Source organism: Lissotriton vulgaris, chromosome 10 (genome assembly GCF_964263255.1).
Source record: "Lissotriton vulgaris chromosome 10, aLisVul1.2, whole genome shotgun sequence".
NCBI classification, from domain to species: domain Eukaryota; kingdom Metazoa; phylum Chordata; class Amphibia; order Caudata; family Salamandridae; genus Lissotriton; species Lissotriton vulgaris.
In genome coordinates, this window is record NC_141698.1 from 71,042,626 (window position 1) to 71,064,914 (window position 22,289).

Consider the following 22,289-nt stretch of genomic DNA (forward strand, 5'->3'; position numbering starts at 1 on the left):
CATAGGGAAGATGCCGCTTAGGCTCCACGGGTGTTGGTGCTCCCCGTCCTGCAGCCAGCTCGCAGCCAGCCGTCTCCGCCACTCGAGTCACTGGTCTTCCCGGCCCAACCAGGCAGTGCTCGATCATGCAGTGATAACTTTTGACACCAGCATCCAATACAATTCCGGATACGACCGATGCTTGCCTGGAGAGGTCTGCTGTCGGGGGAACCCCTCGACGGACTCTTTTGAAACGGATAAATGATCGGATTTAATTTTTATGGCTGGTACTGCTCCGGAGCTCCGGGTCTAGGCGGCCATTTTCCTCGGCCGTTAGCCACGCCCCCCGTCCTTCTGCAAGTTTGACCAGCTCTTTGTACCCTTTGCAAAATCCAACAAGGGCCATCCCATCTCGAAGACTACCTTAGCTACATGGATAGTCATGTGTATCGAGACCTGCTATCACAAAGCAAAAAGAACCCTACCTCTTCCCCCAGGGTACACTTGGCCCGCAAAGAAGGTACAACCATGTCTTTGTTTGGGAAATATCCAGCTAGCTTTCATATGGAAAGTGCCAAGCTGGTCAACCCGACCACACACGTATACCAAGCACTATTGTGAATATCCTAGCCTATCAAGAGACTTTGGTTGGCCCTGTGAGAAGTTGGCCTGATATGTAGTGCTCACTATTCTAGTGATCACTGTGTATCATTCCAAATGACCCTTATTGATGATTGGTTGTAAGTCAACCTTATAGACCAGCTATCCTAGTAGCATGGACAAGAGCAGTCTTTAGGCTAAACTCTAGAGGGCGTGTTAAGCCAGCTGTTATAACATCACATGTACCCCTTGCACACCAAGTGAAAGGACACCCCACAAGTTGTTATGAAAATAAAAGGATATTTATTTATAACAAGTCTACCCTGAACTCTTTATGAGTCAGGGAGCTAAGCACACAACAAAACTCTTACGAAAATACTTTAAGTTGCACAATTTACACAAATGCCCGAGGGGCACGAAAAACCATATACTACAAAAGTGGAATGCGAAATACGAGCAGGTAAGTAACAAGATCCAGAGGCTTTAGGATCGCTAGGACTATACTACAGAACCCTAAGGTTAGGAGCAGGAGGCCTAGGGAGATCGGGTGCAGTGAGTGCACTCTCACGCGGGATGCGGGACAAAGTCTATGGATGCTAGTATCTCGTAAAGTTAGTTATCGGACGAATCCGACTAGTTAGGCTGAAAACGAAAAGGGATCTGGACACTTAGATAGTGAACCTATGTTGGAGCACCGAAATGCTCAGGTTACCTAGCCCAGGGGCTGCGGCTGCATAGGGTTCAAAAGACGTCGGGAATCCTCTTTACAGTCTATGGAGCCTGAAAGAAGAAGTTGCTGGCAGGCGACCAGTGATGAAGTTCGATGTGATCCAAGCCTGGATCGGTGATGGAGACGACCTGAAAGTAGAGGGAACTCAGTTCTTAATCACTAGCCAGTGATTAGGTGGGCACCAGGATGGCACCGAATTAGGTCACCTCGACCAGGTGAGTGGGCGATGCTGGGCTCTGCAGTCTCTCGGACCAGGAGGCTTTGTCGGCGACCAGGATGGAGGTGCGAGCTGTCCCACGAAGGTGTCTGCTGTCGGCGATGCTGGACCCAGGATTGGGGCAACAAACCTTGGCAAAGTCAAGCCCACGCGGTGGACTCAAAATGGCGTCTGGAGTGGACCAGGAGGGTCCGGGGTGCTCCTCTTTTGGAGGGGAGCAAGGGCCAGTCTGGAGCAACCAGACCAGCGATGGAAGTGTCGTGGTTCGTCGTCAGGAGGGCTACAAGCCAGCAGGCAAGTGGCCGGACAACGCGGTGAGCAGCAAAGAGCAGAAGGGCCCCACGCAGATCTCGTGGAGGCTGGGGGGCTGGACTTCAGTGCTGGAGCTGCTCAGGGTTAGGGCTTCTCAAACCCTAAAGCACTCACTCGAGGATCCCTCGGCGGTCTTGCTGGATAAGCGTTGTGCAGTTTTGAAGATGGCCGGTCCCTTCAGGTCTCGTCAAACCCACGAATCTCAGCTGAGCTGATGATGCAGGTAGAGGTCAGAGGTGCCAGGGAATCCGGGTCTCGTCGAGCTGGGCAGTCTTGATCCGGAGGATGGACTTGCAGCAAACCGCATGCGCTTAGATGGTGCCCGATGGTGCAGGGTGGCTACTCCTTAGCCACAAGGGAGAGTCTTCAGAAAGGTTCAAGAGTTCTTTCGTGGAAAGTAGTCAAGATTCAGAATTATCTAATTTGGGAAGGGGGCCCGCTCCTACCCTACCTTTATACTAAAGAAAGGGTCTGGCACGCGACTAGGCCCTGCCCATGGGTGGGACCAGGAGGGGGGTGGTTACACCCCTCTCCCTTGTCCAGACTTTCCCCAGCTCAGGGGCTGGTGGGCCCCTGGAACTGGTTCAAGCCGGCATATGCACAGTGAGCACTGGGGTGCCACTTGCAGTCACCTTCCTCTCAGCCCTGCCTACCTGGGATACACAAAACCCTGTCTGGGATGGTGCTAGCACCGCCCCTGACAGGAAACCCTTTGTCCAAGCTCTCCTCGCTGGAAGGGCTCCCAGCAGCAGGAGGTCAGACTTGTGTCTGTGGTGGCAGCATCCATTTTGTGATGCTGAGGCTCGAGTTAACTTTAACCAGAATTGGCGAGGGGTTAGTATTCCAATTCGTATGACACCTTACTCGACATGTTTTGATAAAGCGATACCAAAGTTGGCAAATAACCACAAGGATTATAATGCACTTAAGAGTATATGGTACGCGTTATCATGGAACAGCTATTAGGACTTGGTTCCGCAAGCTGCAAACGGGCTCAGCTCATGCCAGAGCACCATCTCACATAATTCCAAGCACTCTGCCTTCAGGATTGATAAGGCCTGCCATAGGAGTGACTGATAGGAATACATGTGTCCATTTTAGGGTTAGATATAGGAATACTATATCTAAAGCAAAGGGTGATTACACCACCTTGCCCCAGCTGTCGTGCAGCCAGTTGTGTCAGATTTAGATGGCCAGCCAGGGGTGGCATAATACATGCTGCAGCCCCTGGTAGGCCCTGGGTACACCTATGCCCTGGATACAGGGACTGATAAGGTGGCCCAGTACCAATTGGTAAATGCACCTAAGGTACACGTGTCAATTTAGAGAGAGAACAGCTAGGCTGTGGGTCTGATTAGCAGGCCCACAGCCAGGGAAAGTCGTAAACCAGTGAAGCAAAAAGCAAAAATCTGGGGTGATCATAGGATTGCAGACCCTACTCTCCTACAGGCCCGACATTACTAAGAACCTTGTTCCTGAGATCTGTATCATGCATAGGCTAACCACTGCTTTACAGTCTATGCAGAGGTTGGACACATTGCTAAGAACAGAAAATGTTATTTATCTTTAAAACATCCGTTTGTAGCCCTTAGTGCTATAGATTCATATTTGCACATCATCCTTTCTTGAGTCTTTGCCTGCTGCACATCTAGCCAACTGTCATCTCTTTTGTACTCACAATAAGCTCCATGCTGCACTCACTTATTACTCACACCTATTATTATTTTATTTATTTATACAGCACAACATTCATCCGTGTGGATATCACAGCACTAAGGAGAGTGCAACCTGAGTGGAGTACTGAGAAAAGGTCTCTTAGTTCTGTAGTAGGGGATCTCTGTGTATAGTCATAATCTAGTGAATAGTCCCGCCCATGTGCGTGGACCCCGGAGCAATCAAAAATAATCTCTAAAGTGTCGAAAAAATGCAGAACTGCACAGACACTTAAGAGAGAATTTGAAGACATATAAAGCAGCCTATAAAAGGCTACACTGTCCAGTACTTCAACTAGAAATTCCACCAAAAATCCACAAAAACAGCAAAGCCTGTCCAGATTTCCCTTGCCTTCAGCCGAAATCCCTCTGGAAGATAGAGAGGAAGACATGGACAGACAAGCCCCATAGGCTGCCATTATGTGGCTCAGAATAGGATACTGTGCCTTTAAGAGAACTTTCCAGAACTTCACAGTATCCCAGAATGCCTTGCAGGTCTCTCTTACTTTCAGTTCTTTTTTCCGGCTCCTGCAAGCAGGACCCTGGAGCATTGAGCTCTCCCTTTTCAAGGGTTTTGTTGGTGTTTTTTCACTAAATTCGATTTTGTGTACTTTTAAAAGTACTTTGGTGTCTTCTTCTTGGCTGTTTTGCACCCTTTTGTTGTCTATAATGCCTGCATTATTTGACAAATGCCCGGAGTGCTCCAGGAAGAAGGCCAAGTCAGACCCCCATGAGGTCTGTATCCTCTGCCTTCCCTCTTCCCACATCCCTGAAGAGTGTGAGATCTGCCAAGGCTTCTCTGACAGGACCCTGAAAGACAGACTGAAGATCAGGCTTCAGGGTCTGGAAGAAAGAAGATTGAAGGCGCAAGTTGGGTCTGGAGGGGCTTCATCTGCCCATGCTGAGGCCTCTGGGGGGGCTCCCCAGAGGCAGGAAGTCCAGCACACGTACCCACTCTCCGTCGGGGTCGGTGGCACCCACCACGACGTCGAGAGGGAGGTCCAAGGCCGGCTCCCCGTCTCCCCAGGGCTCTGGGTCGAGAGAACGCCGCCCGTCGACCTCGAGGGACCTGCACAGGCCGCCGTCGACCCCCAAGGACATTATCTTCATCGGTGTCTTCGACGTCGAGCTTTTGGCGTTGACGGGTCCGGCGTCGACGCTCGCCGTCGGGGCGACACCGTCGATCGCCATCGAGGGACAAGACATCGTCGTCGAGGGGATCCTTGTCGTCGAGACCAACGTCGAAGCCGAAGCGTTCGCCGTCAAGGCGTAAGCGTTTGCCGTCGAGGAGGAAGAGGTCGCCGCCGAGGCAGCGGAGATCGACGTCGAGGCACAGAGGATCGTCGTCGAGATTGTCCGGGTCGACGTCGAGACATGGCAGACGTTCGACGCCGAGACAGAGGAGACGGTCGACGCCGAAGGGACGTTTGACGTCGAGGGACCGGCGTTCGAGGTCTGATCACCGTTCGTCGGTGCCGAGGGATGGTGCCGCGTGGCCTAGGGCTGTGGGGGGCTCCCCTCAGTCCGGGAAGGATGGTGGGTCACCGGGATCGGTGCACTCGGAGGTCTATACTCCGAAGAAGTCTGTTACACCACCTCCTCCGCTTCCTAGAGGTCCACGTCCGAGGGCTGCTACCCCTCCTCCGTTGCCTCCGCTGCCGGCTCTTCCGATCGGGCCAGGGGCCCCTGCGCCGGACAAGCCTCCACCAGTTCCGCCGAAGTCGGTCTCGTTGCCCAGGCTGCCGACCCCTCCCAAGAAGACTCCTAAGTCTAAGGAACCGCGTAAGCCCAAGGCGGCCACCCCGGAGATTCCGGCTGGCCGTCCGAGGCCCAGAAGATTGAGGTCGCGCTCCGGACGGAGAGAACGATCGAGGAGCAGACCCAGGTCCTCCACCCGTTCTAGACGGCGCCATAGGAGGCATCGGTCCAGGTCCAGTACGACTTCTAGGACCCGTTCCTATTCACCTACTCTGTCCGATTCCCCGGAGACTAGGGTGTCTCCGATCGACGACATCAGTACATTTCAGGAGGTCCTCCTGAGGGGGGCTGCGAAGTTGGGTATCACGGTGACGGCTCCTACACCTACGACGTCCGTGATATTCGAAACTTTGCACAAGAAGCACCTGTCTCGCCCTCTGTTGCCTCTGGTGCCAGGACTGGTCGAACCGGCACAAGAGCTGTTTCTTACACCTGCGGTGGTGAAAGCTGCCCCGTCCAGACTGTTGAAGAAATACAGGGCTCCAGACTCGGATCCTGCCTTCTTGAGGATGGACCCAGTACCCGACTCAGTAATAGTGACGGCGGCCAGGAAACAACATTCTACCTCCCCGTCCTCCACCGTGCCTCCGGATAAGGAGAGCCGCTGGATTGATTCAGCGGGAAGGAAGGCATGTGGGACTTCCTCCCCCACGATGAAGGCTTCCAGCGACTCTGCATTATTGGGACGTTATGACCGTGCGCTGTGGGATTCCATGGAGCAGTTCGCGGAACTTGTGCCGCGTGACAGGAAGGAGGACTTCATGGAGATCGTGAAGGAGGGGATGCTGGTTTCCAACCAGGCCATCAGTGCCGCGGCGGATGTCTCCTTGTTGGCCGCACATGGCTACTGCCACGGCATCAACCAGCGCCGCCATGCGTGGCTCAGGCTTACGTCACTCAAGCCTGAGGCGCAACAGCGAGTGGCCAATCTGCCGTTTTCCGGAGACACGCTCTTCGGTAAACACGCGGATAACGAAATGGCCCGGATGAAGGCCGAGGCGGAAACCCTGACGGCTGTGGGCTTGGAAAAGCCAAAGGACAAGAAACCCTACTGCTAGTTCCAACGGCGGTTTGGCTCGCAAGGGAAAGGAAGAGGACAGTCTTCCGGACAACAGCAGCAGCAACAACAGCAGCAGTTCCGGAGACCCTTCCAGAAACGCCAGAGGGGTAGAGGTGGCCAGCAGTCCTCTACCGCGAAAAAGGGCCCGGCCGGGTCTCGACCCTGAGCGGTTACTTCCCCGTCATCCATTACCCGCTCCGGTGGGGGGAAGCGTTCAATTTTTTCTGGCAGAGTGGAGAAAAATTACTCAGAACAAGTGGGTGCTGAATATTGTTTGCAATGGATACAGTCTTCGATTCATCAGTCCTCCTCCAGCGATCCCTCCGGTCAGCTCGCTGTATCAACTGCGCGAGCTGCAGGCGGAGGCCGATATCCTGTTAAGGAAAAGGGCGATAGAAGACGTACCTCTGTCTCAAAGAGGAAGAGGTCTGTACTCCCGGTTCTTTCTGGTTCGCAAGAAGGACAAGAACGAGTTCAGGCCCATTCTGGACTTGCGGCAGGCAAACAAATGGATTCGCAGAGAAAAGTTTCGCATGCTTTCGTTGCATCAGATTTATCCTCAGTTGCAACAGGGGGACTGGCTTTGTGCCATAGACCTACAGGATGCGTACTTCCACGTGCCCATCGCACACAAGCACAGGAAGTTCTGCAATTTCAGGTCGGCACCAACCATTACCAATACACGGTGCTGCCTTTCGGGCTGAAACCTGCACCCAGGACATTCTCGAAGTGCATGGCAGTGGTAGCGGCACACCTAAGGAAAGACAAGGTGTTTGTCTACCCGTACCTGGACGATTGGTTGATCAAGGCCTCCTCCTTCTCAGAAGCTCAAGCAGACTTCAGGAAGACGTGCGTTCTCTTGAACAAGTTGGGGTTGCACATCAACATGTCCAAGTCTGTCCCGATCCCGGTCCAATGCATTCAATACTTGGGAGCCACCATCAATACGCTGTCAGCAAGCGTGTCTCCTTCGGAGGAGCGACGGAGATCGATCCTTCGGAAGGCTCAGGCTCTTATGACTGCTCCATCTACAACAGTGAGGACGGTGTCTTCTCTACTGGGGTCGATGGCCTCTTGTATCTTCCTCACTCCTCATGCACGACTACACATGAGGCCTCTGCAGGAGTGCTTGGAGGACCAATGGGACCAGAGGAGAGGATCTTGGGACGACAAGATACGACTGTCTCTGCATGCTCTTCAGTCTCTGAAGTGGTGGTGTTCAGCGGAGAATCTCCTCAGAGGGGTTCCCTTCCACAAGGACATTCCTACTCAGACGATCGTGACGGATGCTTCTCTCCAGGGCTGGGGAGCGCATTCGGGGGACTTACAGATCCAAGGCACGTGGTCTCAGACGGAGTCCACGTATCACATCAATTTCCTGGAACTCCGAGCGGTTCACTTGGCTCTGAAGGCTTTTCATCCATCCTTCCGGACCAACTCTCTGCTTGTACAGACGGACAATACGACCACGATGTATTACCTCAACAAGCAGGGGGGGTCGAGATCGCGCACCCTGTCTCGGGAGGCGCAGACGATCTGGCACTGGCTTCTGGCAAGAGGATTGACGATAACGGCTACCCATTTGCCAGGTGTGCAGAATGTTCAGGCGGACGCACTGAGCAGACTGATTCAGGAAAACCACGAGTGGGTCATAAACGACGACGTACTAGGAGAAGTCTTCGCAAGGTGGGGGACTCCAGACTTAGATCTGTTCGCCACTGCCGAAAACAGCAAATGCCGAGACTTCGCCTCCAGGTACTACCAGCAAGGGACGCTGGGAATGGACTCTGGATCAACTGGTCGAACAGCTTTGTTTACGCTTTTCCGCCCATCCCCCTGATTCCGGCGGTGCTCATCAAGCTGTCCCGGTCCAGGGCACGAATGATCCTGATTGCCCCGGAATGGCCCAGACAGTGCTGGTTCACGGACCTTCTACACCGGTCCCTCCTTCCACACATACGGTTGCCGTGCAGGCCGGACCTTCTCACGAAGTTCGGGGGGCAGATATGGTGCACCCCAACCTCTCGTCTTTGAGTTTGGCGGCATGGCTCCTGAGGTAGTGCAATATGGCCATTTGAATCTACCAGAAGATTGCATGGACATACCGAAGGAGTCTAAGAGGCCTTCCACTCGGACGTCCTACGCTTACAAGTGGAAGAGGTTTTGTATCTGGTGTGTGTCTAGGAACTTTGACCCTACGACGTGCAAGGAGGATGTCATCCTTCCCTACCTTCTACATTTGGCGCGGTCTGGCCTTAATGTTCATTCCATTAGGGTTCATCTTGCTGCATTGACTGCCTACAGGAAAAGCCCTTCACAGACTTCCTTCTTTCAGATCCCTGTGATCAAAGACTTTTTGGAAGGCTTGAAGACAGTGTTCCCTCCTGCCAGGCCTCCTTCGCCTTCATGGGAATTGAATGTGGTGCTGTCCAGTTTGATGAAGGAGCCTTTTGAACCCATTCATAAGGCTTTGTTGCAGCACCTGTCCTGGAAGGCGGCGTTCCTCGTGGCCATTACATCGGCCCGCAGGGTGAGTGAAATTCAGGCGTTGTGTTGTAATGAACCTTATACTGTGTTTCATGCTGCTAAGGTTGTTATGCGTACTCACCCTAAATTTCTTCCCAAGGTTATTTCTGACTTTCATGTCAACCAGACTATAACTTTGCCTACGTTTTTTCAGAATCCTTCTTCTCCAGCGGAAAGGTCCTTACATTCCCTGGATGTTAGGAGGGTGTTGAAATTTTATCTGGATAAGACCAAAGATATTCGTAGGTCAGACCAATTGTTTATCAATTACGGATCAGTCAGGACGGGTCTTGCGACCTCTAAGCAGTCCATCTCTAGGTGGATTGTGTCCTGTATACAACTATGTTACCAGAAAGCTAATAAGACCTTAGGGGGTAAGCCTAAGGCTCATTCCACCAGGGGCAAAGCTGCCACAACAGCCTTGCTCCGTAATGTGCCGATTGCAGAAATTTGCAAGGCCGCCACTTGGAAGTCGGTTCATACCTTTGCCAAGCATTACTGTCTGGACGCTGATGCCAGGGCAGATGCTCAGGTTGGACAGGATTCGCTGCGGAATCTGTTCGCACAGTAGTGGTGTTGGTTTCTTTTCTCCACCGCCGCTTTGGTGTGGGGATGGGCTTGCCATTCTATTCACTAGATTATGACTATACACAGAGATCCCCTACTACAGAAGGAGTAGTTTCTTTTCTGTAACTTCAGTTCTGTAGTAGGGGTATCTCTGTTATAGTCATAAGCGCCCGCCCTCCTCCCCGGTGGAGAGATGTTCATGTAAAGAATGCTACAGGTCTGGCACGTTACGCCTTCAAAAAGAACTGAAAGTAAGAGAGACCTGCAAGGCATTCTGGGATACTGTGAAGTTCTGGAAAGTTCTCTTAAAGGCACAGTATCCTATTCTGAGCCACATAATGGCAGCCTATGGGGCTTGTCTGTCCATGTCTTCCTCTCTATCTTCCAGAGGGATTTCTGCTGAAGGCAAGGGAAATCTGGACAGGCTTTGCTGTTTTTGTGGATTTTTGGTGGAATTTCTAGTTGAAGTACTGGACAGTGTAGCCTTTTATAGGCTGCATTATATGTCTTTAAATTCTCTCAAGTGTCTGTGCAGTTCTGCATTTTTTCGACACTTTAGAGATTATTTTTGATTGCTCCGGGGTCCACGCACATGGGCGGGACTATTCACTAGATTATGACTATAACAGAGATACCCCTACTACAGAACTGGAGTTACAGAAAATAAACTACTCCTTACTGATCAGATCCTAGGAAACAGATGAGTTTTGAATTTCTTCCCGAATACCAGGTAGTCATCGGTACACCTACAGTATAAAAAACAACCTAACATGGAGTTGGTGCCCATGCTTATTGCCCACTAAAGGTAAAGTCACAGTGCCTCCTGTGCCTCAAAGGACTTCTTTGCAGAAAATCAACTTGCTTACCTGCTTTTCCGCCCCGGTCGCAAGGTGACTGGTGTGGAAAAGCGGCGGTCTTTCCGTCCACCGCGGACCCCCCAGCCATGTTGATATGGTGGGGGGGTCATTGCAGCAAGGATGGCGGGCAGAACACCCCTGCCAAGCCGGCGGTGGCTACCACCAGCCTGGCGGCGGCGATACGCCCGCCATCCTAATGGGCCCCATAGCCTTGAAAAAGCCATAGGCAAACAATGCGAAACACAAGTACTACTGTGAAGATAACACAATAAAGCATATGCAGCATCAAGAATGTCACTCTGAGAAGTTCATGAACAAACTCAAGAACGAAATAATACACTATTTTCCTCTGTATAGTGTTCTTAAAATGAAAGGAGAACTTTTTGAAATGCCCAGCAAATTTGAGTCAAACATACAATACATGTTACAGGGTAGCTTTCTTACCAGCCCACTTTTTTCACAGACCTTTTTAGGTCTCGTGACCTACAATGCGCGCAAGCGCATTGAGGGAGCGAGAATTCAAGTAGCCAAAATCATCGTCAAACCAAGGGCTTTCTGCTGCGGTTTTCTTGAAGTTCACGTGAATCACATGAGCAAACAAGCACGCGCATTCACGGCCAGCCTAGCACATCAAAGGGCTTCTCCTCCCCTAATTATTCATGGTCGGCCGCAGGCCGGCCGTACTTTCAGTTTCCCAAAGGGCTTCGCTTGCATTCCCCCCCCACCCCACCCCACCAGGCTCTCCCGCCCCCATCCGGCTTCCCTCCGGCCATTTGGCAGCATTGCGAGGCCAGCTGACATCTCCCTCATCCGCCTGCCGCCTGCGACAACATTTGTAGTCACTTAAGTGTGTAGAGAGTTGATCGTTAGACGAATTCCTCAGACAGGATTGTGCCGGCCCCAGAGCTACTTTAATATTTCAGCCATTCCTTTCGAATTCCTGGTGCAGTTTATTTATTTTACTTTCGGGCGCGCGGCAGGCACATCACTTCTACAGAGCAACCCGGTCTATTACTACGCAGCAGACACGTACTTCGAGGGACGGCATTCTTTAGGGAAGGGCGGGAATGCATTATTTCCAGAAGCACACATTCAGCTAGCCCCGCTCCACACGGAAGACCGACACCATGGCCCGGTGTCTCTGGTACAGGCGAGCTGCAGCCTAGCTGCAGAGCAAGCAGTGAAATAAGTTTTTTTTTTCAGTGTAAATTACAATTTTACTTTAAAGTTTCAATATAATTTGGACTTGCAGGCTGCAGGAATATTTATTATTCACCAGCGACATATTGAAAACGAAATCACGTGAGGCTCCGGAGTGAGGGGTTTCACAACAACAGTCACTCCAACTTGGATGTTTTATTGCTCCCTTGAAAGCAATCCTTCGTCAAGAGTTGGACAGGCTGCTTTCGTTTATGCGGTTTAGTTTCGTTCGGAATCTCCGCCGTGGGCTGCAAAGCCTCGCAGTGTAGACCTCATTTGTCGAGCAGAAACATTTCAGAGTGCCATCGACGCGCAGAAGCTTGAAAAGTATTGTATGACATATTGTAAAGGAATAGGCAGTAACAGTGACTTAATGTGGTTATTCAGCAAGATGAAATCTATTGCTACTTATTGGCCAGCCAGCCCCTGCACCACTCCTTGGCTTTGAAGCAAGTACTTGGTGGCAATGCCCGCTGCTTTGCACAAAGACCCTTACATTACACAACCCGATTCTTCAGAGGTCCAGTGCTCACCTGACTGCAAGGAAGAAACATTGGAACTTTACCAAATTAAGTTCAAATGCTCACATTTGCATACACGCAGTTTAGCTCCACTTGTTTTCATTTGCTTCGGATCGTGTTTTATGATTGTTGTAGCAATGGCTGGCCATTTTGTTTCCCATTTCAAGTGGCATCTCGATGAGGCATTTCAGGCTGTCTGAGTAAGCAAAATTCGAGCTGCTCCTTATCCCCATCTGCTGAGCTTGTTTTCCTTTTTTTAGTGAGTGTTGTCCGGGTCCTCCTTTTGTGACTGCTGTTTGGGGGGTGACCTGGGTGTGTTTTGCAGACACCTTGGATAATGTATGAGCTGCATATCGGCATTGGTTCATCAAAGTGGCTGAAATGCTGTGAAAATAGTAATACGTTTTTTTCTAGAGATGGTTCTTGTTTCACTGCACTGAGTAGGAACTTTTCGTTCCTCATAGCCAAACTTTCAAATGGGGTGCGAGTCATGAACACTTGTTCCTCGAAAGCATTACTTGCTATTCAAGTGATAGGCTATAGCTGTGAGCAATCAGAGATTTGGGGGACATCATGGAAGCACTCCACCAAAGCATAAAAAGTCTGTAGCTTTTCATGTTCACCATTGATTCTTTTTGTGCTTGTACCTATGCGGGTATGTCTAGGGGTCCCCAATTACCACACTAACCAAGGATTATGCTGTGGAAAACATGGAAAACACTGAGCTGACCCTCCAGACACGGGTCCTGTCAAAACGAAGGCTCGAGCTGCATTGCCGTCGGCCCCTACGCTATTGCAAGTATGTATCGGGTTTAAGTCAGGGCTGGGAGGTGGGCCACTGAGGGACGTGATTAGGACATTATAGGCCCCCTCTCCAGGTAGGGTCACATCCCAATCACGCACTGACCTCAAACGGATTTTAAAACCAGGAAGCTGAACTCTTTAAAAAAAAAAAAAAAAAAAAAAGTAGCCTCAGAGTTTGTTTTCAAAATTACTCATCATTCCATTTTTACGTCTCAACGCGTCAGCCTCTATTTAACATTGTATTAGCATCTCTTTAAGAAATTACAGCTGTATTAACAAGCACTGGCGTTGCCAATAGGTTTCGCATTTGGAAAGTTGGAGCTATTGGTTTTGTAAATGACATTTTATATTTATATATTGTTATTGACAATGCCAATAACGATATATAAACATAAAATGTCATTTACAAGCACTGGCGTTGCCAATAGGTCTCGCAGTAGGAAAGTTGGAGCTATTGGTTTTGTAAATGACAAAGCCCTGTATGTTTTTAAAATGAAAACAAAAAAAAAGGCATTGTTATTTGCAATTGTAATAGCTCCAACTTTCCTACTGCGAGACCTATTGGCAACGCCAGTGCTTGTTTATTGGGGCAACACGGGGACAGGCCAACCAACCAAATACATGCTTGTACTGCATAACCTTGTGTTCTTAAACTCCCTAAAAACTTCAGGGGCAATTCACAAAAGTAACTTTAAACTAGAGTAAATATACACGTGTAAAATTACAGTTTAGAGTAACTTTACTACTTTTGGCGATTTGCCATTTCTAAGTATAACATTACTCGAAAATGTAGACTTGCATATCTCCACCCCCTAAAATAGGGGGTGTAGTCAGTAAAAATATCAAATACAACTGTAAAGTTACATTCTCACACTTGGCGGAGACCTCTTTAAAGGGACAGAGATCTTACTATGATAAAGTATAGGGAAAATGATGAGTTTATTGAAAAGTTAAAAAAAAATGTTTTACATTAAATGTTAGTGTTAAATAATGTTGTATTATATTTTAGTTTATAGTATTATACAATTGTTTTAATTTGGATTTTTTTGTAAATGTTACTGCAGCATTACCTACATTTTAAATAATTTTTTAACAAATTTGAGTATATTGAATTCAATCTAAATAATTTTTTTAAATATGGTTTAAAAAAGTTAAACCTGCCTAAATGTTTACATGTACATTCATTATGTACTAAAAGTGGCTAAGTCATTCATAAAATGTATTTAATTTAATGAAATGTTTCAAAAAATAAAATTTCATTTATTTTTAAATTGAAAAAAAGTCATTAAATTATTTTAAAAATTGGTCAATCAATTATTTTTATTTCCTATGGGTTTTATTGTAAGTTCCTACCTCCATTATTTTGTGGGAAGGTTAGCCATGTGCTGCTCTGAGTTGAAGTACTTTTTTGACAATTGTTGGTCTTTTTATGCCGTAGTAACTATAGAAGTGCAGTTCATGAATAGCCATGGTTATTCTGTTTTGTGGATGGGTGTCTGTCCCTCCCTTAAAACACTGTTTAGCCCTCACTTATTTCTCTTTACTCCTCCCCAAACACCTCTCCTTCAGTTGTAAGTAGTCCCCTTTTTCAAGGCACCCCCTCACCCAGTCCTGCATATATTTGCAAAAGGTAAACCTACCTGTGTAGAGATCCTTCCAGTCAAGGTGGAGATCTCTGCACATAAAAAATAGGGGAGGCATAGATCTCTGCATGTAGGTTTGTAAATGGTATTTTGTAGTACATTATCAGTACTATTGTAGTATTACTAAACAGCAAAAAATGCAGTTTGAGATTAGGCCTCATAATTTCTTATTCTCACCCCTCACACTACTAATCGCATTAACCCCTTCCATGCTCATGACGAGCTCAGCTCGCCATGCAGTACAGTGCTCCTGTGCTCATGACGAGCTGAGCTCGTCATGAGCCCATCCATTGACATTGACCTCCAGCACAGCAGAGGAATATCTCAAGCAGCAATGTGGTTAAAAACGCATTGTACTCTTCAATCTTACACTATGGGCCCAATTCCGATCTTGCTTGTAAAGCCCTCCATACGACTCGGATCTGTAGGGCTTTACGAGCGAATCGTGCACCTTCTGTCTGAGTACGATGCATTCACTTGCTTACAGGCTCGGTTTTCTCGGACTCCCATTGAACTCTATGGGAGCCTGTCCACTAGACATGTGTACAGGCTCCTGTAGCAAAAAGGGGTGAGTGGGGAAAAGCGTACAGCCAGTGGTGCCCACCACACTGTGCACGCATGAGAAGGGGGCACCCATGGGTACCCCCACAGGTCTGAATCAGAGGGATCCATATGATGAGCGGCCTGCTATGGGCCCCAAAAGTACGATTCTGGCAGCTTTTTTGACCCGGAAATACTGAATCGTGAAGGCTGTCAGAATCGTGCATCGTACATCGTACTTGTTCGCTCGGAAACAGATTCCATTGAGCTGTACGAAGCGTCTGCATACAAGTCGTACGGATGGGATTGGGTTGGGAGACGATTCGGTCGGTGCGTATGTGATCCTTGCATCGTACTTGGTCGTTCGGACCTGTGTACGATTCGGTCGGAAAGAAGGGCTACAAATCTGATCCGTAAAAGACAAGTCCAATTCGTAGGCCTTCCAAGCGAGATCGGCGTTGACCCCTATGTGTTAACCTCCACATTCAATGTGTGTGTTATGTAACAACTCACCCAACTCACTATGGGCTAAATATATGAAAGTTAGGAATAGCGATTTCCTAATTGCTATTTTGTGCGAATTGCAATTAGGAGATCGCTGTTCCTAATGTATAAAACATTCTTGAGTTTCATTAGCGATTGATAGTGGGTCGCAAATAGATCTGCATCATAAATATTATTGAGGTAGGTCACAATTTGTGACCCACTATGGTTCGCTGTCATCACAGGGATGTTGGCCTGCTGGAGGCAGACCACCTTGCCTATGATTGCTTTTAAATAAAGCAATCAAGTTTTTTTTTATTTACAAAAAAAATAAAAACACCATGAGCCACCTACATGCACCCTCAGCCCCTGTCACCTTATCCGCATTCCATATCGACCCCTCCCCCTCCCCCCCCCCCTTTTCTACATAGCTGGTTAACTATAGTGTCTTGACAGAAGCCTCTATAACCTGTGGACCAACATGCTGATACTACTGCTCATATTGTCCCGATTTGTACATTCAATTTTATGTTTTTCTTCGTTACTTTGTGTTATGTTACGTTACGCTCCTGGTTATTTGTAATTATTGTCTCCCATTCAATTGCCAAGCTTTGTTTATCATGTTTATTTATAGTTTACAGCCACTAATTTAACCCCATGCACCACAGCTGTTTCTTTATTGCTATATGTACTCTTTATGTACCCGATGTATGCATTGCCTGCCATTTTCTTCCTTTTGTTTATTTTGAAACTACCAATAAAATCTTTTGAATTCAAATAAAGCAAGCAAGTTTTTTTTTTATTTACAAAAAAATGTAGCTTTGAAGTTTAATTTTTTAAAGAGTAGCCTGTGGTCCCTTGGACCCCTACCTGCTCTTAAAAAATATTTTGTCAACCATTTTCAAAGGGGAGGGGTTCCCTTGGGTACCATTTCCCATTTGTGAATGGCTAACCACCAACTTTCAATTGGCAGTAAATTGTGAATGTTTTGCAACCACATTTCGGTCGCAAAACATTTGTACATACTATTCCAATTCGGTATTAGGAAGAAATACCCTCAACACACCCCTTCCAAATACAGAATAAGACAACCCAAATTGCGATTGAATTGCAAATTGGGCTTTGTACATCACAAAAAGCATTTTTGCAGTGGCAAACAACCTGCTTCGCAGTATCTGGCAGTTTGCTAATGCAAAAATGCTTTGCTCACTTAACCCTTTATTCATTTCTATGATGTATGTATTACGTAGAAAATGTTATCCAACAATGTAAAAATCCAATAAATCTCGCTTTATTTCATCATACAATGTTTGTGTTCTGCAAGACATTTGAAGGAAGTTCTTTCCATATTCATATCTCGTCCCTTCTGGAACCCTCTTCCACCAGATCTGAGAATTAAAAATGATATAATCAAATTCAGGAAGGTACTGAACACTCACCTCATTTTCAAAGCCTATCGTTATCCTTCTTGCTACTGCTATGTGCGATTTAGAGATTACCCACTATAGTGTACTCTTGCTCCCTTGATGGTCAGGCAGTTAATATCGCCTAATACCCACTAAGTATTCGGCACTGTACCTCCGTTTACCATTTAGTTTCAAACAATCTATTGGCTGACTTGTCCCTTTTGAGTGTCCCTTTTATTTCTCTTTTCCTTGACTTCCCACCCTGTGCTTCTTGAGGCTCCTTAAAGTGGTACGCTGAACTTTGCAAAACTAAAAATAAATTGTTTTATTTATATATCGGAGTAGTAACCTCCCAGTGTGGTGCCCTTTATTCATTACTATGATTTCTACTGCACAACATTGTTTTAAAACTTTATATTCTGTATTTACAGGGTATTTGGGATGCTCAAGCTCACTGTATCTAATAATGTTTTCTTGTAAGCTTTGTATATCATGTTTATTTATAGTTTACAGCGTGCTGCAGTCTGTGGAGGCCAAGTCTAAAATATAATAGTGTAACCATGTCTGGAGGCATAAAGTTTGCTTTACTGGCAATGATCTCATCATTTTACATTAATGAATTGTAATGTTTTTCTGTGCAGACATTGGTTCAGAAAGATTCACTTTTAGTTTTACAATTAGAGATTCACCATCTTACTTTGTAAATGCCTCCTCATGGGGCAGGGAGGACTACATAAAGTCACTTTCAGAAAGCTTCAGAGTCGGTGACTGGGGTAAGTTGTGGTATGTGTTTCATAGAATCATTTGAGCATGGGATTCTTTTATTTTTTCATATTGCATAATGCAGAGAGATATTGCATGTTCTCTTGCCAGTCTATTATATCCACATGTTTGTAAACTATATTTAACAATTGTATTTCATGTCTTTCCCTAGACCTGTCCTAGTGTCTTGCCTAATGCCTTTTTTACACAGTTTGTTTAGCTTTACTCAATGCATTTTACATATAATATACATATATGAACAACATTAAAAATAATGAAACCGGAGTGGGTAGATCCCGGTGGGGCATGGTGGCCACATTCTTTTGGGGCCTCTGCCTGGGCTTGTGTACCCCAAGGGCAACCTATTTTCTGCAGGACCCACACCAAAGAGGAAGGCCCACAGTTGTGAATCAATTGGCGGTGGTGGCGCCAGATTTGCATCGGACCCTTATCTTCTAGATGCTATTTTCAGAGGCTGTAGAATGACCACAATCTGGCCTGTAGCGGTGGTCGCAACAATTTTCCATCTGACTTAGTAGAGTCCTCAGGACATGGGGAGCCTTGTGGGGAGAGAAGGACTGTGGTATTTGTGTTTAACTGGGGCTTTGGAGGCACTGGATAGTGGACGAGCATGCTAGAGGGGGTGATGGTTAGGATGAACAAGGTCACTTTCACTATAACATTAAGACTTCCCTCCCGCTCTTAGGGGGATTGATGCTCATCGCTCCTTGTGCTTACACTGGAGTGGAGGATATGCGGCTTTAGTGGTGTGTGTTTGAATGAATGATCCCTTCCAATTCCCATTATTCTGACTCGGTGTAAAATGCTCAACTTAGAGTCCAGCAACAAAAAAAGAAACAACTCCCCTCAACCTCCATTCGTCAATAATCGCCCAGTGTCACATGATCTATGACACATAATACAACACAGCATCTCTTAGTATATATTTATTATTCACATATCTATGCCATCTCCTGTTTAACCTTCTGTTCTTTACATAGAAGACAAATATCTCATTGACAAAATAAATTTACAAAACTCATTATACAGATGCACTCCAACATATGTGACCATGCCCTTAGTAGACCTGAATACTAGATTCCTGATCTCTGTCCTGCTGTGTGTTCGAGGGACATGCCAAAACAAAAGGAAAGAGAAAAGTTCCTGTCAGGGTAAAGTGTCATAAACGTGGAGAGGAAGAATCCTTGGTCAATGAAGAGATGGAAATGTATGAGCAATCCCTCCTCAAATCCATCAACGCAACCATAGTAAATTTATAGCAAACTTCCTACAAAACAGAATGTGGCATATGTGCTGCAGAGAGGACAGTGTCTGAAGAATCGCTTGGTGCATACTGAGCAGGTGTCCAGGATCTCATCACAATTAAAGAGGTAAGAAGGCTAGTACAGTCCTCTCACCCAGTATGTCCTGATTCAACAGATTGACTGCCCTTCTTCATGATTACGAGTACTCCATACAAATGGAGCTTCAGTAATTAGGCCTGCTAAATAAATACACTAACTCTGGATCTAAAAATCAGAAAATTGGCTATGCAGCTGAGTTTTATATGCTGGGATGATGTGTCTGGTTTTGGAACACTGTTACTGAGGGTCATTCATATTCATAGCTAGAATTAAGGCTTGTTAGCAAATAGATGTGGACCTCCTACAAAGATGAAGGCAAAGAGTGTGAGAACTTGTCTCTTGGAGTTGTCAACATCCTTTCAGCTCTGTTTAAAACTCTTCTCAGCATAGTAAATGCTTTGCTCTCCCAAGACAGCATCAAGAATCATTGAAGACTAGAAAGATCATATCCTTCCTGAAATAATCATGGATCTGAAGGTAAACCTCCTTTACTCCGCATGCGTTACAACGCATGCCATTACCCCACATTTTTTACTCTGCAAAAATGTTAACAACGCAGGGCTTTACATTGCAAACCAATACAACGCATTCCCCATTACAATGCCCCAGTGGAATTAGAATAGTAAATTGTGTTGTAATGGACAATGCATTATAATGGATTGCGTCGTAAAACTCTGCATTGTAAAAGTTTTTGCGGAGTAAAAAAGGAGGGGTAATGGCATGCGTTGTAAACGCATGCGTAGTAAAGTGTCATATTCGGTTCTGAACAATGTTGTCAGATTCTGACTAATCACACACTTACACTTTAAAACGTGTCCTGGATATTATGTTCCTGATTACTTACAGCAGAAAACCAGGCAACCTAATCATGTTTGACCATGCTTGACCTCTTAATGGCTTTTGACACTCTAGTCCTAAAAACATTATGGAAACATGCATGTGATTCTTGGGGTTTCAGAAGAAATTACTCCGCACCCCATGTCACACCAGCTTCTGGGGGAGAAAAATGTAGAAGGGGAAGGAGAGGGCTCTAAAATTCCACAAGAAGGATGTTTAAAGTTGATTTCATGGAACATAGCCGGGTTAAAAAACAAGCTACTAACACCAGAGTGGGCGGCCTTTATGGCAACACATGACATATGCCTTATGCAAGAGACCTGGGCACTGGAAGAGAGCAGTTGCTCGTCTTTCGCTACATTTGACATCTTGGCCGTGTCTACAGGCAGAGGCCGTCCGTCGGGTGGGTTGTCAATTTGGGTAGGCACCCACCTGGGTATTCAGGCGACCCAAATACAAACAAACTCATTGGACATACAGTGTGTCTTATTAAAACCTGCAAGCAAACCCAAAGTAGCAATAATAAATATCTACTCCAGACCATCCAGAAATGGACAAGAGTCAGAAACAATTAAAGCCCTGAATTCTTTTATCCAGAGGTTAGACCCCACTATGTCAATAATTCTTGGGGGAGACTTTAATTGTCAATTCGAACCATTGGGAAGTATGGAGCTGGGTGAGCAAGACGAGGTTGATGCACTCTGGCATATTCCTGAGCCCAATATTACCCCGGTTAGGGCATGGACTCTTCTAGCTCTCCAAATAAAATCCTTCTCTCTTGAAACATCCTTGCGGGCATGCAATGGGAGATTGGATCCTGACTCCCCAGCTATAGCTACGTTTAACCAAGTAGAGCAAACATCCATCATTGACTACCTCATGGTAGACGCCAGAAATTGGGATAAGCTAAAGGAATTTAGGGTCGTACAAAGACAAGATAGCGACCACAATGCCCTGGTTTTATCTCTTAAGCCGTCCTTTGGTTTAACTAATCCTGTACCCGAACCCGCGGCGACGATACCTCCCCTCATGTTGGTTAATAATAGAAGAAGGGTTAAATGGCCCCACCTAGTAAACTCACCATCCAGACTAGCAAAAATGTACCAACTTGTATTCCCACTTATCACCCAGATGGGTGATTTATCCTGTAGGCATCAGGTAGTGGAGACACATAAACAGCTAGTTACGGTGTTGGGGGGACGTGTTCTACCCTGTAAATGGAACTAAAAGGCGAGCCCCGAAAACTCACCCTTGGTTTGATGATGCTTGCAAAAAATTAAAAAAGGAGCTACTTGCGGCAATCAAATCTAATGACAGAGTGAACATTAGGGCAACCAGACTTATATAAAAAGGAGCTCACTAGGGGCAAGAGGGAGTGGGAAGAAGCCAGGTGGGAAGATCTAAGAGGGGCCTTATTAGCAAAAGACGCCAAATTGTTCTGGGCAATAGTTAACTCTGGTGCAAAAGAGGGAGGGGAGGCTCTTCAACTAAACATTGCTCCGTCAGTCTGGGAGGCGCACTTTGCTGCGCTTTACACCAGCCCTTAGACCAACACTAGTGAACACATAAATGGGGCAGAGATAGCGGTGACAGATGATGCCCTCCGGATGCCCCGAACCCCAGACCCCCCGCACGAGTATCGACTGCGGGGGGCCTCGGACTTGGGCTATCCGTTAGGTCAGCGGGACGCCAAGGAAAGGGATGGCCCTGGAGACACAGAGCATCTCAGTTAAAGAGGTGGAATCGGCAATCACCAGGCAACTACCTAACAAAGCCCCAGGCCTCGACAGACTACCAGGAGATCTTTTCCGCTCCCAGCCAAAAATCTGGGCGCCGTACTTGGCTGTTCTATTTAATGCTGTCCTTTGGGGAGCCAAGCTACCAGACACCTGGGCAGGAGCTGAGATTGTGCCAATCTTCAAGAAGGGCTGCCCCTTAGCGCCATCAAATTACCGGCCGATTAGTCTCCTGGATACTTCACAGAAGCTAATGGGCCGAGTCCTTCTTGATAGATTGCGGGGATGGATGGAGGAGCAAAAAATATTGACTACCCTACAGGCCGGCTTCAGAGCTGGAATTTCGACCCTGGACCAAATTTTTAGGTTGCAGGTGCTTTTTTTGGAAGACAGCAAGAGTAGAGGGTGGCAGCCTCTACCTTGTCTTCGTAGACCTGCGTGCAGCCTTCGACCTTGTCCCCAGGGATAGCCTATGGAGGGTATTGAAAGAACTAGACCTCCCGCTCTGTCTGCTAAATGTGCTGATGCGCTTCCATGCAGGGAACTATGCCAAGGTGAGATGCGGGAACAACGGGGAATTATCAGCCCGCTTCCCCGTGACCAGAGGCGTACGCCAGGGCTGTGCCCTGGCTCCGATGCTCTTTAGTCTTTATATAAATGGCCTGGTGGGTGAAC

General features: G+C 47.2%; 1 protein-coding gene across 1 annotated transcript in view; it reads left to right on the forward strand.

Annotated features, from left to right (window-relative positions):
* Positions 1 to 411: 411 nt before the first annotated feature.
* The window catches only part of MEIOB (meiosis specific with OB-fold), a 546,591-nt gene continuing 524,713 nt past the window's right edge, over positions 412 to 22,289 (forward strand). The window contains exons 1-2 of the mRNA XM_086939725.1: positions 412 to 499; positions 17,557 to 17,688. Coding sequence (XP_086795851.1) covers positions 412 to 499; positions 17,557 to 17,688 — 220 coding nt within the window. The remainder of the gene's footprint in view (positions 500 to 17,556; positions 17,689 to 22,289) is intronic.